This window comes from Aspergillus heteromorphus, assembly GCF_003184545.1.
Source record: "Aspergillus heteromorphus CBS 117.55 chromosome Unknown BO70scaffold_1, whole genome shotgun sequence".
Lineage (NCBI taxonomy): Eukaryota > Fungi > Ascomycota > Eurotiomycetes > Eurotiales > Aspergillaceae > Aspergillus > Aspergillus heteromorphus.
The window spans coordinates 1,203,754-1,218,917 of record NW_020290406.1 but is presented as its reverse complement, the minus strand read 5'-3'; the positions used below and the strand labels follow the sequence as shown (position 1 = coordinate 1,218,917).

Sequence of the window (15,164 nt, the reverse complement as noted above, 5' to 3'; positions counted from 1 at the left end):
TCAGCAACTGGATACCTTAGGCACGCTGTAAGTGTAAGTGTAAGAGTCAACATAAAGAAGAGATAAGACATTATTATTCACTATTCACATGGTTATTTTTATCTCCATAAGGACGGACGGATGGACCGCACGACGACGGCACAAACAGAAAATAGATGAATTGGGGTATCCATAAGAAAACAGGCTAGCAAGTAGTACAGATTGCAGACGTGATCAACATGACCATGGCGTATGTCACACAGACCGACAATGTCCCGCTATTAACTCCTCCACCACTACCATAACCACCACCATATGTACAGAGTGCGAGTATATAACCCCATACCCGCTTTAGATACTCTCCGTGAACCGACTGCCCCGGCTGCCATCGAAGCTGGGGTGGCTGCGCCCCAGCGCGTCCGGCCGTTTGGGCATCGTCGGCGACAACGGCCCGGCCTCGGACACATGGATCTGAGGCACCTGCGACACGGGACGCGGGCCCATGTGCTCGCTGTGCAGGCTGGCGTTGGCCGAGGCCGTGCGCGCCGGCGACGGTCGGAACACCATCATGCGGCCCGCCGTCTCCTCGGCCTCGCGGGTGTAGCTGGCATCCAGCGGCATGCCGTAGGGGGTGGCCAGCGGGGTTGCGTGGTGGGCGAGCGTGGCTGGACGGGCGAGCCCGCGGAGAATGTCTCGGACGTCGTCGGCGACCCGGGCTCGAAGCCCCCGCCGTAGCCGTCGCCGCCCGAATGCAGCACCGACGGGATTTTGCGCCCGGCGATCTTCTGGAAGCCGCGTTCGCTGGGTTCCGAGCTCACGCTGTCTTCGGTGCGCGTCGTCATGTGCGATTGCCGCCACCGTTTCATGAACGCTGGGGCAAAGTACGAGGCTGTAAAGAGGGGGTCATTGCTGGACCGCCGCGAGGCCATTTCACCCATGCGGGTGAAGGAGCCTTCGGTCGTCGCCGTGGCAGCCGTGTCCGGGGCCGGAAGGGCGCCCGTCCCGGACGGGAGGAGGCCCTGCATGCCCTTCTTTTTGCGGCGGAGCAGCCAGGCCACGATCACAAACACGATCATCGCAGCCGCGACACCGCCCACCACGCCGCCGGCGATCTTGCCTTTGGCCTGGTTGCTGAGCACACCCGAGCCCCCGGAGGAGGACCCGGACGAGGTCGACAAGGGAGCGTTTCCGGTGGCCGTGGCGCCGGATCCGCCGGCTCCGCCACTCGAGCCTGTGCTCCAGGTACCGTAGAATGAGTCGGTGGAAGAAGATCCCGAAGAGATGTAGGTGTCCGTGGCGCTGGTCACGGAACCGGTGTAAGAAGAAGTCGTAGTCGTCGCCGTACCCGTGGCAGTGTTGGTGGATTGCGACCCGGACCCGAAGACCCAGGCAGAGCCGGAGCCAGAGCTGACTGCCGTGCCCGAACCCGAACCCGAACCCGAACCCGAATTGCTGCCCTGCGTCTGACTGGGACTGTAGTCGGAGAAGGCACTCGACGGCTTGCCAGACACCATAGACGGGTGCGCGGTTGCCGCTGAACCGGCGACACCGAACAATGGCGTGGACGTTTTCGATGGGATGGAACTAGACGCGAGGGGGGCCGTGGATGACGCTTCCCGAGTACTGGTCACGGCCGGGGTGTCCGCCGTGGGCGAGGAATACGCAGGTGAGGGATGTGGGTTGTCGGCAACCGAGATGCTGGCAGAGAGCGATACAATAATGGACTCCGCCTCAGTTGACACGCCAGATGTCGCGGCCACGGTGGACTCGTCGGAGACGGTGGTTGGAGGGGTGGCTGACGTGCCGGAGCTAGCTGCCTGCGAATTATGATCGACCACGTTGATGACGGTTGCTGACACGGTCGTCTGGTCGTTCGCCAATGTGTCCGATTGCTGACGTTTCTCGAGCAACGAGGCATCGGTGTCCTGTTTCTGGTGGTCCCGGTCGAGAATCAGTTCGTCCTTCAACCCGTATACCACTGGTTCCGGAGATATGGCGGTTGGCGAGTCGGGCTGCTGGTCGGCGTCCCCGTACGATCCCGAATCGGGCTGCGATTTCTTCCTCATCATCCGGTTGTAGCGAGTATGACTGGTGCCATGATGGGCCATCCTGCTAACATCCAGGTCTGGCGTCGAACCGCCCAAATTCCACTAAGGGTCCGCCGTAGTCTTGCGAGGGGAAAGAATGAGATGCGAGCACACGGTCTCGGATAAAGCGATAGACTGGAAGGAAAGGTGTCTGCCTGCCGACACGAATGGTGACTGCAAAGGAGTGCGTGATTAAGCCGACGGTGGGTCGACTGGGAAGCGAAGGTAAAGAGCGACGAACAAGGTCGATCTATGCGCGAGATAAAGAGAGACACCGGCGGTCAAAAGTCGAACGAGTGACTGAGATGGAGTGGAATGGCGAAACCAAGGAGCGGACGTCAGCTGGAATATGCAGCCGACAAGGTCAAGTAACTAGATGAAGAAGAAGAAGAAGAGAGAAGACCGAAAGGCATAGACAGAGATCTAAGACGAGTCAAGCGTCAGCATCCCACCAGCCAGCACAGGCAGACCAACTAGATAGGTCAGTCACCCCAGACATCCATCCATACATACCTGCAACGAAAGAGAAACAAATAAATAGAAGAAAAAAAGAGGATGATAAGAAGAAGAAAAGAAAAAGAAAAAAAGACGCAAAACGAAGAACGGCGTCTCTTTCCACCAGACGATGCGATGCGAACTTTCCAGCAGGGACGATAGATGCGAAGATAAGTCAGCTCGACCCTAATCCATACTGGCCGAACCCAGCTTCCTCCGAGCGACTTGGGCGAGAAGTGAAGAAGTGCGCGGCCGCCCGGCGACGGCAGGAGGAACAATTAATATTAATAGTCGAGGGCAGCAGGGAATTGGGTTGGCGTTCCACTCGACCCTCCCACCGGTCCAAGGATCCACGCTAAGACCAAGGTTCCGGACCCAGGACTGTCACCGGTGATCGGTTCTGTTTTGTTTTTTTTTTTTTCTCTTTCGAGATCCTTTACGATGTTGAATATCGGGATATGCCGGAATGGATGAGGTGAGATGATGAGTTGGGATTGCCGGTCCGGGGGGGGGAAAGAAAGAATTGGGGGGAGGGGGGGGGAAGAAGGGAAAGGGGAGGGGAAAGAAGGTGGGGAAAGTAAAAGTGAGAGAGAAGGAGGGGAAGAGGAAGTGAAGAGGAGAGGATGGGATGGAATAATGGGATGGGATAGGATGGGTAGGATGCAGTAAAAGAGCAACGGGGAGGGGGAAGGAGAGAAGGAAAAGAAAGATCGAAAGTCGAAAGTCGAAAGACGAAAGACGGGAAGCGAATAGTGTAGTTAGAGAGACCGACAAGACGACAAGACCGACACCCGCGTGGGAGCATCGATCAGGCCAGGCCTAAGAATAGGTGTAGCTTACTAGCTAGCAGCAGGTTAGCAACCGCCGGGTCTTAGACCTGCAGCGTCACTACTATCTACTAGTCAGGATCCCGGTATTGCTCTTACCGTACGTACGTTCGCCCTGGTAGGACGGGAAATAATACTATTGACAAAATACAGAGATCGTTCTTCGATCTCTGCTGAACAGCATTATTTATTATTATACGGAGTATCCGTAACCCGAGTACTACCTACCATGCTGTCTAGTTACTATGTACCCCTACAAGCCTGATGATTCGCTCGCATAGCTGCAGCTGCACCCCATAGCCGCACTGGGAACAGCACCGTACACTGTCGATCCTGAGCGAACCGAAGAGACAAGAGCAAGAGACAGCAGGAGTAAGTACGGTACCGTACGGGGTGGGGCAGGTTCCCTCCCCTCCCCTCCCAATCGGGTACCGTCTGATGGCATCATTGGCCCGGGGCGGTGGCCGAAAGGGGGTCGCCAAGCGGGAGGTTAATAAAACGCCGGGCGGCGCGATGTTTCGCTCCCCAATCTAACGCCCTCATTAATGCGAAGGCCTTTTTAATTTAAGATGAGCTTTGCCCGAGTCGTGCCTATCAGCTGTCCGTATTGCCCGGCAATCCCTGGGTCTGTCCCGTGTGAGGGGCTGTCTAGCATCTTAACTTGGGAGAGAAAGAAGGTATCTACTATCTCACCCTGCAGGTACAGACTAAAGACTGACTACAGACAGCAGACAGCAGACAGCAGACAGACAAGGAACAGGGTCAACACCATTCCCATCCTGCCTGCAGTGCATACGCTAGTTCATTCCGCAGCGCAAGAAGTAATCAAACTGACAGTGTATCTATCCAGTCCATCCAGTCCAGTCCAGTCTCAAAGATAAGCAAGCAAGCAAGAAAGCCAGAACCAAGAAGCTCCATCCCAATCTCCAACCGCCCAAAAATCATTCCCCCAAATACAAGAACCAAGCTACGACACGGCACAACCAAGAGTAAGAACATAGCTAGAAGGTAACCCAGCCGTAGAAACTCCGGGGTGTTTCTTTTTACCCGACCCATCAATAAATAATATTCCATCCGGGACGGACAGGGCGAGTCGAATCCACTCCATCACGCAAGGGACAAAACCTCCTGATCCAATTGTATCCAAACCTGCAAGGTACACTTTACACTTACACTTACTGCCTGCCTGCTTCGGCACGCACATATCATGCTGCACCGAACTACCCACGGCCAGGTAGGTAGACAATCGGTCAAGCATTTACCCCTCGAAGGTAATAATTAACAAGCTCTAGCTAGCTGGATAGCTAGCAATTGAAACCAACTACTAGATACCACGTAGATACATACCGATCGGTTCCTTATTAGGTTCCATTGGTACAGAAGTATCTATCTATCTAGGTAAGTAAGTAAATAAAGATGGAGCAAAACGTTATCTTAACAGCCCTTATTAAGACCGAAAACAGACTAACTAAGCTCCATGTCCGTCTCCCAGTACTAGACTGACTAGATACCTTGGATAGTAAGTAAGTAGCGCTTTCATGCATGCAGGACACATGCACGCCATCTCCTAACTTCGACTCATCCCAACCCTAACATGAGTATTTCTGCCCGGCACTCTGTGCATAGATACCTCTCCTAAACAAAACCAACCCATCACCAAGAACAGCCAAGTACCACATCCACAGCAACAACACACAAAACTTAACTGCTAGTAACTACCTATTGTACCTACTGGGTAACAAGATACACGCATACGTAACTCCCCCCCCCCTCAAATCCCAATCCGTGTCTCAGAACCACCCACCCCCACTTAAGGCACTCATTACGTTCCTGTTCTTCACTCACCCGGTCTCGACTCTTACACCTACACTTACACTTACACTTACACTTATACATAAACATAAACATAAACACAACCACGACCGCTATTTATATCATCAGTGTATGTCTGCCTACCACCTAAAACTAACTATTACATCAAGCATCCGGAGTTGTTATAAGATCAAGTGCACGCGCCATCCATCTATCTAGAATCCTGCGGCCTACAGGCTACAGGCTATCTACAGGCTACGGCTGTCATGTCGACACTAGGGATAGTAGTACCTAGGGATGGGGAGAGGTAGTACCTCCCTAGAACCGGACTGGAATGTTCGTTGAAGATTCGCCGATTCGAACATTCGAGGAATGTTTCTGTTTCTGTTCTGTATTACTATTCCGTGCCTGGTATGGAACTTGTCAGAGCAGGATCGAAATCGAAGAATCTCTCCAGATTAGATTGATGGCATGGCATGGCGTGTCATGTAGCATTCCCATCGATCTACATTCTACATTCTACATTCTACAACCCGCCATCCACAATCCACGCATCTAGATGACTGACGTATGTACTTAATTATACTATGTAACTGTACTATATCTTGCCATCATCCCGCCCACACTATTGGGAGAGGGGCCGATCGGCGAGGGTCGAAAGAAGGGTCTGGGATGGATCTCAGGTAGATAGAGCTCGACATATCCATCCAAACGTACGACTCATATGCATGCATACCCATGCAGACTGAAGCAGTCTAGCAGCAGCAGAAAAGAGGGGAGGGGGAAGGCCGGGACGGGTGTCGATCTTTCATCATGGGTTGAATCGGACTGGTTGGTTGGTTGGTTGGTTTGGTTCAGTTAACTAGTGAGATGGTGATGCCGTGTTTGTGAGAGGTAGATGGATGGAGAACCTAAGGTACCGACTCGATCTACTTATTTGGCGACCTATCTGCATACTCGATGTCTCATATCTATAGTATCAAGACATTAGATACTTGTGTACCTAGAGGGTAGGTGTCTCTACCTAGGCAGGAATATAGGATCCCGTTCTGGTGATAGAAAGAAGAAAAAGGGGCGAGTGAGTGATGCCGAAAGAGGACAACTACACGCTAGTCACTCACCTACTTTCTATCATTCCGACCACACACACAAACACACACACACACAGCATAAGATCACAATGAAATAGACTTCGGTTAACTACCAACTATACAAAGGCTGTCTGGACTCTGGGGACAAAACACTCTTTTTGGCATCTCACCCACTCCCTCTTACTCTCTCACTCTCTTACTCTCTCACTCTCTCACTACCCACTCACTCCCACCAGATCCATCCCCACTCGCGTTGCCCGGTCTAACGGAAGGGAAAGGAATGGAAGGGAAGGGAAGAGGGAAGGAAAACTAGATAAAGACGATATTGTTGACGTCGTAAGACGACCGGAGGAACGCTTGTGCTACACATGAAGATGAAGGGGGTATTAATAATGGACCAACATTATTATGACGAGGAAGCTCAGAAGGTTTCCAGTTCGTCCGCGACTGCCTCCGCCTCGGGGATCTCGAAGCCGTCCTGCAGCATCACGCGTTAGCATGCCACTCACCACGACCACACTCTACCCAGCCCAATCCTCATCACCCTCCAGATAAGGATAAGGGAAGACATACCTCCGTCGAGTACAAAATGCCCTGGATATGCTTGACGAGGGTATCCTCCTCCTTCTCGAGCTCAGGGTCGGCCTCGATGGCGCTCTGCAGCAGCAGCTCGATATCGCGAAGCTTGGCGAAGTAGAAGTCACGCTCCTTCTCCAAGCCGGCGATGGCCTCCTTCTGCGTGGCGATCTCGGAGGTCAGAGCCGACACGTTGGCCGCGCTGGCCGCACCGGACGCCGAGCGGGGAGCCCGGCCAGCAGCGACGGTGGGCGTGGTGCCGCGGCGCGTCGCGCTGGCCGAGGTCGCTCCGGCGCGAGGACCCGCGCCACCGGCCGGGGGAGCGCCCGAGGCCTTGCGACGGCTGACCGCGTCGTAGTCGCCGCCCGGGTAGTGCTGGTCCCAGTAGCGCTTCGTCCACTGCAGGAACTCCAGGTTGTCCTGCATACGGCATTTCGTGAGCGATTCGACCGGGATCGGCTTATCCACCTGGTGCTTGGCGAAGACGTCTGTAGTGAAAGTAACCCCGGGTTAACCAAGCAATCCTTTATCCTTTTATCCATATCCTTCTATCTATCCATCCTCTGGCTGAGCGGGAGTTGCAGGGTGGGTGCGTACTTTGAAGGACTTTGAAATTCTGCAGGTAGGCGTATTCGGTATTCACGTTGAACCGGACACGGGACATGGGGACATCCACTGGAGAGAGAAGACGAGACTGGTCAGATGGGATAGGCTCGAAAGGGAAAAGGGGCTAGGCCCGCGGGGGGGGGTAGGGGAGGGGGTAAGTTATTGACTCACTGAATATCGAGTCGAAGATCTGGCACAGAGCGGCACTGCGTGAAGTAAGACTGCATCAGTACTGATGATTTGAGGCAGATGCGGCAGACACCATTGAATTGAGGTCCTTGCGAGGACATCCGGTGAATGGTTGCCCTGCGGTGCCATGCGGTGCCATGCTGTCAGGGTGGGTGGCTTACCCAGTTCCGCACTGCTCAACCTTGGTCATGTTCAACTGCAGCAGGTTGTTGATCCATGCCAACAGTTCTTGTCTGGCGTCCGGGATTGTTAGCTGCGCGTAAACGATTCGAGCCATGGGCCCCTCAGAGGCCGCCTGGAATGCCCAACGAACCTGGATTCGCCCATGGTGGGGTAGAGTGGAAGGTTGTGTGAGGGTCGGGGAGGGGGTGGTGGGAGCCGGGAGGATGTGTGAAGACGACGGGGGTGGGGGGGTGAAGATGGACGTGCAAGACACAGGGAAGCAGTCCGAGGCGCTGGGAGGGCGGTGTTTATGTCGAGGAAAAACAAGGCGAGGTCGAGCAGAGGGGATGTTTTGTTGCTGTCGACAAAACCCACGGGACGGATTCCCGCTAGGCCGCTTCGGGCCAATCACAACGGCCGCTCCCCGATCGATCGGTGCCTCAGGCGGAGGCCGGGGGGCGTCTCGGGCAAACACCGGCCAGTGCCTTACCAGTGAGGTTTACGTTCAGGCAAACACGGTCCCAAATCATCATCATAATAATAATAGTACCCAACTGGGCCCCCGTAGATAGATTCCAGATAATAAGTATGGTAAGTATGGTAAGGTAAGTAAGCAAGTATGTGAATCTCTATCGCTCGCCAATGTATGTCCGGAAAGATCCCAAGCAACCCGAACATCCCAAACGCCTCCCAAAACAACGAGTGACTTTTCCATGCGTCAAACCAGATCGCAACGTCTAGCAAATGTATTAATTATTCTTCCAGCAAGTCTATGCCGTCTAATCCGTATCCAAAATCCATGATGACAGCCCGGGAATCCTGGCTGGTGGCGACGATGCGCCGGTAGTCCGACTTGACGCTGAGCATCCAGCTCGTCGTCCAGCCGGGCAGATCGATGGAGAGCTCGCCGTTCTGGGCGTCGAACACCTTGACGCTCATGTCGTAGCTCCCGCTGACGATGCGCTGGTTCATACTGTCCAGGTGCAGCGACCGGACCAGGCCCTCGTGGCCCTTGAGCTCGTTGACCATTTCGCCCGTGTTGGCGTCGAACTGGTAGATCACCTGGTCGTTGCCGCCCGTCAGGATGGTCCGGGCGTCGTCGCTGAACTCGACGCACGCCAGGCCGCGGTCCTTGCTGGGGAACTCCTTGATGCACAGCCCGGAGGTGATGTTCCACAGCTTGGCGACGCCGTCTCCGCTGGCCGAGACGACGAGGTCGCCTCGCAGCTGGACAGCATTCACGGGGCCGCGATGTCCCAGGAGCTTCTTCACTAGGACACCCGTGTGCCGGTCCCAGACACAAATGGAGGTGTCCTTGGAGCACGACACGATGTACCGGTCGTCAAAGCAGACATCCAGCACTCCCGCTCCGTGGCCCTCCAGCCGACGAATGGGCCGGTAGTCGTCCTTGATATCCCACACGATGCAGGTGAAATCCGACGACCCGGTGACCATGATCTCTTCGTCGAACTGGAGGCACAGGATGGAGGCACTGTGGTATTCCGAGCTCTGGTCCATGGGGGCCACGATCTCCGCCGAGCGCGTGGGCGGGGGGCAGATCGTCAGGAAGGGCGGCTTCCCGGCCGACTGCTGCGCGGGGTTGTTGACGGGGCCCACGCCAGCCACATCGCCGGGAGGCGGGCCGATGATCTTGCGGCACGGCCAGGGGTAGTGAGCGTCCCAGACGCGGATGGTCCGGTCGCGAGAACCGGTGATGATCTTGTCTCTGGAACACAGTTAGAATGATGTTGGTACTTCCGTAGGATACCAGGGAACATACTCGTCAAACTGAGCACAGTACACACTGTCCTTGTGTCCGTGCAGATAGATCGCCGCGGCTTTGCCTTCCTTCCACCGATGCTCCAAGGCCCGTCGGACCAGGAACATCTTCTTCCAGTCCTGGTCCGGAAGAGCCTTCCCAAGGCCAGCTGACTGTCTCTTCTTGGACGGAAGCCCGCTGGGGCGGTGGTGTCGGTAGGTGTGGCGGAAGACCTTTCGCCAGATGGCCCGGTCGGAAGCCAGCTCCTTCCACGCATGGGAAACCAGTTCCACCTGCATGAGAGACTCCGGGTCAAGGTAGGAGAACACCTGCGACATCAGCTCAGGGGGGAACCAGGTGGCCGGATCCACCCGCACAACCGCCAGAGCCGGGTCGGACAGCTCGGAGCGATCGCGCAGGTCGATTCCGATGCCACTCTCCGAGTCCTGCGTGAGCTTGGCATCTGACAGCTTGAGGCCCTCACGCAGGGCCCGGGTCAGTTCATTCTGAGCTGCTGCCGCCGCCCGGGCGGCTGCCCCGGCATAGAAGCTGTTCGGGAAGACGGGCGGCTCCAGGCCATTCCCGGGGATGGGGGCGGTCGCGGGGGCGTAGAACCCGTGCAGCGAAGACACGCTGTTAAGAGAGGGCCGACGGTTGATGCTGGTTTCGGTGTACCAGGAGTGCCTCGAGTCCTCGGGGTGAGGCTGGGCCGAGTGCCGCGACGACTTGCTGCGAAGCGTCACTGACAGGCGACGACCCAGGGCGCGCAGCCCGTCGACGGGGTGACGTAGGTTAGAAAAGCTCTTGGCTCCGCGGCGCCTAGGAACAGGCTCGGGGAAGTGGTTCATGTCCTCCAGGACCTGCCAGTCGTCCTCCTCTCCGGAGTCGACGACCGACAGGCCATTCCATACGTCGTGTTCTAATCCGGTGGTCTGAACGGCAGATGTGGTGGCAGTCCTGGGACGAGTGCGGACGGAGACGGAGGGAGGAGCCATGGCGTAAGTGTGATGGAAGCGTGACAATCACAGTCAAGGACAGCCACGCGGGGGCGCTCGGGAGATTGATATAGACTGGCGAGGAGGAGCTGTCCGAGGCTGGGCACACGATCAGGGGTCGACGCAAGGGAGAGACGCGGTTGCGAGATAAATACGTGCTGAGTCAATAGGGGATCTCCGGCGTGTGGAGAGGCTGAAGGGTCGGCAAGGGTCGTGAGCCGACAGCAGGCAGCCTGGGAGGATCGACCAGAAAAGACGGGTCAAGTCGAACTCCTGATAACAACACGGACGACGAACGAATGCGGGGGGGGGGGGGGAGTCGGCGAGAGAGGGAAGCCGAAGAAAGGAAGGAGGATAGCTGGGTTTGGGGGGGGGAGGAAGAAAAGAAGGAAAGGTAAACGACGTGTAGAAAAGGCAGAAAAAGAAAAAACAACGCAACGCGACCAGGAAGGAGAAGAAGAGCTGAGAGGAGGGAGGGGGAGAGGGAAGGGAAATAATCTTTAAGGATAAGTTCAGGCAAAAGGAGGCCCGGGCGGTGAGGGTCTTTGCCCCCCAGGATGCCCAGCCCGGCCAGCCCCGGGGCTGGTCCAGGCCCTTGATTCGACGGGGGAACGGTCGGTGGCGGCCTGGCGGCCTGGCGGCCTGGGGTTTGGCTCAGCAATTTTTCGCCGCCGAACTTTTCTGCCATTGCCATTGCCCATTGTCCGATTGTCCGATTGTCCGATCCCTGTCGGTTTAGGGCAGAATTGCTTACAGAGAAAGTGACTAGCAGGGAGATGGATGCCTGATGGGAGAGGTGTCTCATCCTCCTGCATACCGCCCGTCTCAGGGCGCAATGCAGGATGATAGTTTTCCGTCTAGTAGTACTCCGTACTTACTATCTTACTATACTAGATACTCGGTTTGAAACCCTCCTGCATGGTTATTGCATCCCTCGTCTGGTCGGTGGCATGCGCGGAACCGCCAACTCACCCAAACCCCCGACCGACCCCGTCAGATCGACTCCATCCAGCGCATCCACCTCCGTCCCGCCCCCGTGGGGTCACTCAATCCATCCTTAATCCTTTGCTTGGATCCTGGCCCACCCGACCAGTTGGCCTGGCCTGGCCTGGCCTGCCTTGCCCAATGCCATCCATCATCCAGTATCCAATATCCAATCCCCAATCCCCAATATCCATTTGGACGGCACTGCTCAATAAACGTTTGATTTCTGATTTATTGATAGACTTAACCATCTATCTATCTGTCTGAAACGAAGCCAGTTGAAAGAAATCCTCCTTCTGGGGTATAGTAATCAGGCGGAACGCAATGCACGCATGCATGGAGGGCTATGGCTATGGCTATGGCTATGGCTTTGGCTTTGTGCCTGAGGGACGCCCGGGGCGGGGACAAAGCGGCGGGCGGCGGGCGTGGCGGATTTATTTCTGGGGCTGCCAATTTTGTAGACTTTCTGGACTAGAATTGGGGGTGCAAAGTGTAACCAAGCTAACTCACTCGGGAGGATGGTCCCTTTCTGGGGTTACCACTACATCTATTAATGGGTGGTGTGGGGAGGTGTCATTCGTGGCACCGTGCATTCCATTGTATCATTAGATGTACTATAAATGTAAAGAAAATCCCAATCCCCGGAGGAACAGGGCATGCAATGCAATAAAGAGAGATGAATCGGGCCTCGGGATTACATTCCATGCACGACCTCATACTCGGGTCCTGCTTGGGCCTCCAGCGACAGAAGTCAAGCTGTCGGGCAATACTGGGACATCAAGAAATGCAGCGAAATAAAAAGATCTATTGACTTGACTACCGAGGATGTTCAGTCATGGTATACGCTCAACTCAACACCCAACTCCATCCCTTCACGGCCACGCTGCGAATCAGGAAACGAGAAACACCGAATTAGACCCTACCGGTCCGGGCCAGACTCTCCCCACCCTCCGAAAGATTGAAACGATTATGGGCGAGGCTGCTCAGCCAGCATATCATCGACGCGGATTACTCTTCACAATCCCGTCCACCCCCTTCTTGAACCGCACCCGGCAGTCCGGGCAGTACCACTTGGCCGTCCGGCTGGGCACCTCGGACAGCCCGATGCAGTCGAGATGGAACCATTCGCGATCGCACTGCGCCCGTTAGTGGCGTATATCAGGAAGGGGGGGGGGGGGATACATACGTCTGGGTTTTCACAGCAGATCATCGTCCCGAAGCTCACGTCGCCACACATGCAGTAGCGCGGCTCGTTGGGATCGATCTCCTCCAGCACCCCGTCCTCGTCGATCCGGATATCCTCCCGCGCCAGGGTCCCGTCCTTCAGTCCGACCTCCCGCGTCGCGATCCGCTTCTTCCCGGGCTTGGCCTTGCGCCGGCCGTAGCTGACCGCCGCGCCGCCATCTTGCCCCGAAGATACCGGTCCTGGGGCCGGGCGCTTGCGCTTGCGAGGGGGCGCGCTGGCGCTGGCGGCGCGGGCGGTTTCCGGTACCGGGGTCCGCCGCGCAGGCGTGGCGCTCTTGCGGCGGAGGTCTCGTCCAGAGGTCGCGACGGCGCTGACGTTGGAGGTCGGCTCGAGGGAAAGAGCGGCCGAGCGGCGCGAGGAGGGTCGGGTCGCGGGCGGCGAGGCAGCTTTGATCGCCGTCGGAGGCTGAGAGCGCTTGGGCTCGGTTGGAGACGCCGGTTTTGGCTTTTCTGGGGCCTCCGCGGCCGGGGCTGTGGGGGCTTCGGGAATGGGGTCAACGGGGGTGTGGGAGTCTTTGCTAGTGCGGCGACGCTTCGCACTCCGCAGCGAAGACCGAGTCTCGACTTCCGGGGAAGCGGTGGGGGCCGTTAGAGCAGCTTCTGCTCCGGCTTCTGCAGCTTGACTGGTTTCCTTTTCGGCTTTACTTGCGCCTTCGTTTGCAAATTCATTGACATCATCTGAGGCTTCCAGTGCGGCTTCATCCGAGGTCTTGTCGAATTCGGTGGCTTCAACTGCGGCCTCTTCGACTTCATCTGCATCCCCACCTGCGACTTTGTCTACGGCTTCATCGGATTCACTGGTGGCGTCGTCTTTCATGGTTTCATCCGCTTCATCTGCGGCTTCGTTGGCGACTTCATCATCTGCCACCTCCTCTGCCACCTGCTCTACCGCCTCATCTGCAGCTTCATCTGCAGCCTCGTCCATAGCCTCGTCCACAGCCTCTACACCTGCTGGGGATGGAAAGGGAGCGGCAGTAGAGACAGGGGTGGGAGCAGGAACAGGGGCAACCTCTGTAGGTGTGGCTTCTTCAAACTTTCTCTTCTTCCCCGTTCGACTGGGCTTCGCTGGGTTTTCCTGAGGGATAACCGGGGGCGCCTCGAGCACCGGTTGCCCCGTTCCCTGTTCTTGCGCGGCGGCAGCGGCCAGAGCCGCCGCCTGTTCGCGAGCTTGGTTCTCCCGCTTGAGCTTCTTGGCCTCGTTCAGCTTCATGCCGCGGTTGCTCAGCTTGGTCTCATACGTGGCCTCGGTATCCCCATTGGCCTCGCTGCGCTTCATCAGCTTGCCCGGCACGTAGGTGTTCATGATGTCGTCACAGTCGATGAACGCCGCCCCCGTCGCGTCGGCCTGCATCTTTGCGGCGCGGTAGGCCTCCCAGCCGCGGCCGCGGAGGGCCAGCTCGCGGTGGATCATGACCTCGCTGGGCTGCCACACGGCGTTCTTCTTCATCTTCTTGCGCAGCTTGGTCATCTCCCACTCGGTGAGACGCAGCCAGGGCATATCCGGGCTCCCAGGCTGGGCATCCTCGGGAGGGGGTTTCAGCATCGCCAACGCATTGCTGGTCGACAAGGCAGGGCCCGAGCCGGATGCCGTGGCGGGACCCAGCGCGGAGACCCGCGAGCGTCGACGCGCCTTCTCCTTCTTGGTCGGGGCGGCGCTTGGCGCGGCGGGCGACTCCGAGGACGTCATCTTCGTGTCTCCTTCGACATCGGAGTGCTCGGTGCTGGCGATGGGCGAATCGGGGTGCAGGTCGGCCAGATGCTCCGCGGAGATGATGGAGCGGCGCGTGCGCGACTTCTGCGCGGCGCTGGCACGCGTGGTATCATGGCTATCCAAGCGCAGGGTGATGCGGGTTGTGGTGGGCGGGGCGGCGGCCTCGTCGGCTTTCTTGGAGGCGCGGGCGCGTTTGGAGGCTGGCAGGGGCTGGACGGGCGGTGGGGTGGGTTCGCGCGAGGCGGGCTTGGGGAGGGCCTCGAGCTTCTGCTTGATGCTGTCGAGGCGGTTGAAGTGGCGGTCGATGACCTCGTATAGGCGGCAGGCCTCGGCGTAGGCGGACTCGCGGGCGTTGATGGCGCGGTCGAGATGGGCGGAGATGTCCTTGCGCAGGGCGCGGGGGTCGGGGCGGTCGTCGGCGGGGAGGGAGGGCAGCTGGCCGTATGTGCGGGAGAGATCGTGGACGCCCTGGGCGGCGTCGATGTAGCGCTCGTCGAGGCCGCGGATGAGGGTCAGGGAGCGGATGAGGTCGGCGGGGAGGTACTCGGTGTAGTCGATATAGTCGGTAACGGTGGCCTGGGCGTCGGGGTCGCAGGGGCCGTCAAGGAGGAGGCGACCGGCGTCGTGGAGGTCCGCCATGCCATCC

General features: G+C 57.4%; 5 protein-coding genes across 5 annotated transcripts; 1 reads left to right on the top strand and 4 right to left on the bottom strand.

Annotated features, from left to right (window-relative positions):
- Positions 1-94: 94 nt before the first annotated feature.
- On the bottom strand, positions 95-2,488 carry BO70DRAFT_357471 (uncharacterized protein). Its single transcript, XM_025542051.1, has 2 exons — positions 651-2,488; positions 95-570 (listed from the first exon to the last, which is right to left on the bottom strand). The coding sequence occupies exons 1-2, from the start codon at positions 2,085-2,087 to the stop codon at positions 331-333; spliced, it is 1,677 nt and encodes a 558-aa protein (XP_025404094.1). The 5' UTR covers positions 2,088-2,488; the 3' UTR covers positions 95-330.
- A 3,886-nt stretch (positions 2,489-6,374) lies between these two features.
- On the bottom strand, positions 6,375-8,202 carry eb1 (microtubule-binding protein BIM1). Its single transcript, XM_025540018.1, has 6 exons — positions 7,976-8,202; positions 7,824-7,895; positions 7,645-7,679; positions 7,465-7,542; positions 6,865-7,355; positions 6,375-6,769 (listed from the first exon to the last, which is right to left on the bottom strand). Exons 1-6 carry the CDS (start codon positions 7,987-7,989, stop codon positions 6,713-6,715), a joined length of 747 nt encoding a protein of 248 aa, XP_025404093.1. The 5' UTR covers positions 7,990-8,202; the 3' UTR covers positions 6,375-6,712.
- A 253-nt stretch (positions 8,203-8,455) lies between these two features.
- On the bottom strand, positions 8,456-10,895 carry BO70DRAFT_305735 (F-box/WD repeat-containing protein). Its single transcript, XM_025540017.1, has 2 exons — positions 9,605-10,895; positions 8,456-9,550 (listed from the first exon to the last, which is right to left on the bottom strand). The coding sequence occupies exons 1-2, from the start codon at positions 10,576-10,578 to the stop codon at positions 8,578-8,580; spliced, it is 1,947 nt and encodes a 648-aa protein (XP_025404092.1). The 5' UTR covers positions 10,579-10,895; the 3' UTR covers positions 8,456-8,577.
- Positions 10,896-11,408: 513 nt separating this feature from the next.
- On the top strand, positions 11,409-11,977 carry BO70DRAFT_7789 (uncharacterized protein). The gene has a single exon (XM_025548714.1). The coding sequence runs from the start codon at positions 11,497-11,499 to the stop codon at positions 11,827-11,829; it is 333 nt and encodes a 110-aa protein (XP_025404091.1). The 5' UTR covers positions 11,409-11,496; the 3' UTR covers positions 11,830-11,977.
- A 580-nt stretch (positions 11,978-12,557) lies between these two features.
- On the bottom strand, positions 12,558-15,157 carry BO70DRAFT_348743 (putative PHD finger domain protein; the record flags this gene model as incomplete). The annotated part of the gene is made up of 2 exons (XM_025541627.1): positions 12,558-12,698; positions 12,749-15,157. 2 exons carry the CDS (start codon positions 15,155-15,157, stop codon positions 12,558-12,560), a joined length of 2,550 nt encoding a protein of 849 aa, XP_025404090.1.
- Between the last annotated feature and the right edge of the window lie 7 nt (positions 15,158-15,164).

Coding starts and splice junctions, on each gene's coding strand:
- BO70DRAFT_357471 (XM_025542051.1), bottom strand. CDS start 2,087: ATGGCCCATCATGGCACCAGTCATACTCGCTACAACCGGATGATGAGG. Junction 571..650: donor CATTCTCCGCGGGCTCGCCC/GTCCAGCCACGC, acceptor TACACCCGCGAG/GCCGAGGAGACGGCGGGCCG.
- eb1 (XM_025540018.1), bottom strand. Junction 7,680..7,823: donor GTTGAGCAGTGCGGAACTGG/GTAAGCCACCCA, acceptor TACTTCACGCAG/TGCCGCTCTGTGCCAGATCT. Junction 6,770..6,864: donor GCATTTTGTACTCGACGGAG/GTATGTCTTCCC, acceptor GTGATGCTGCAG/GACGGCTTCGAGATCCCCGA.
- BO70DRAFT_305735 (XM_025540017.1), bottom strand. CDS start 10,578: ATGGCTCCTCCCTCCGTCTCCGTCCGCACTCGTCCCAGGACTGCCACC. Junction 9,551..9,604: donor TACTGTGCTCAGTTTGACGA/GTATGTTCCCTG, acceptor ACTGTGTTCCAG/AGACAAGATCATCACCGGTT.
- BO70DRAFT_7789 (XM_025548714.1), top strand. CDS start 11,497: ATGGTTATTGCATCCCTCGTCTGGTCGGTGGCATGCGCGGAACCGCCA.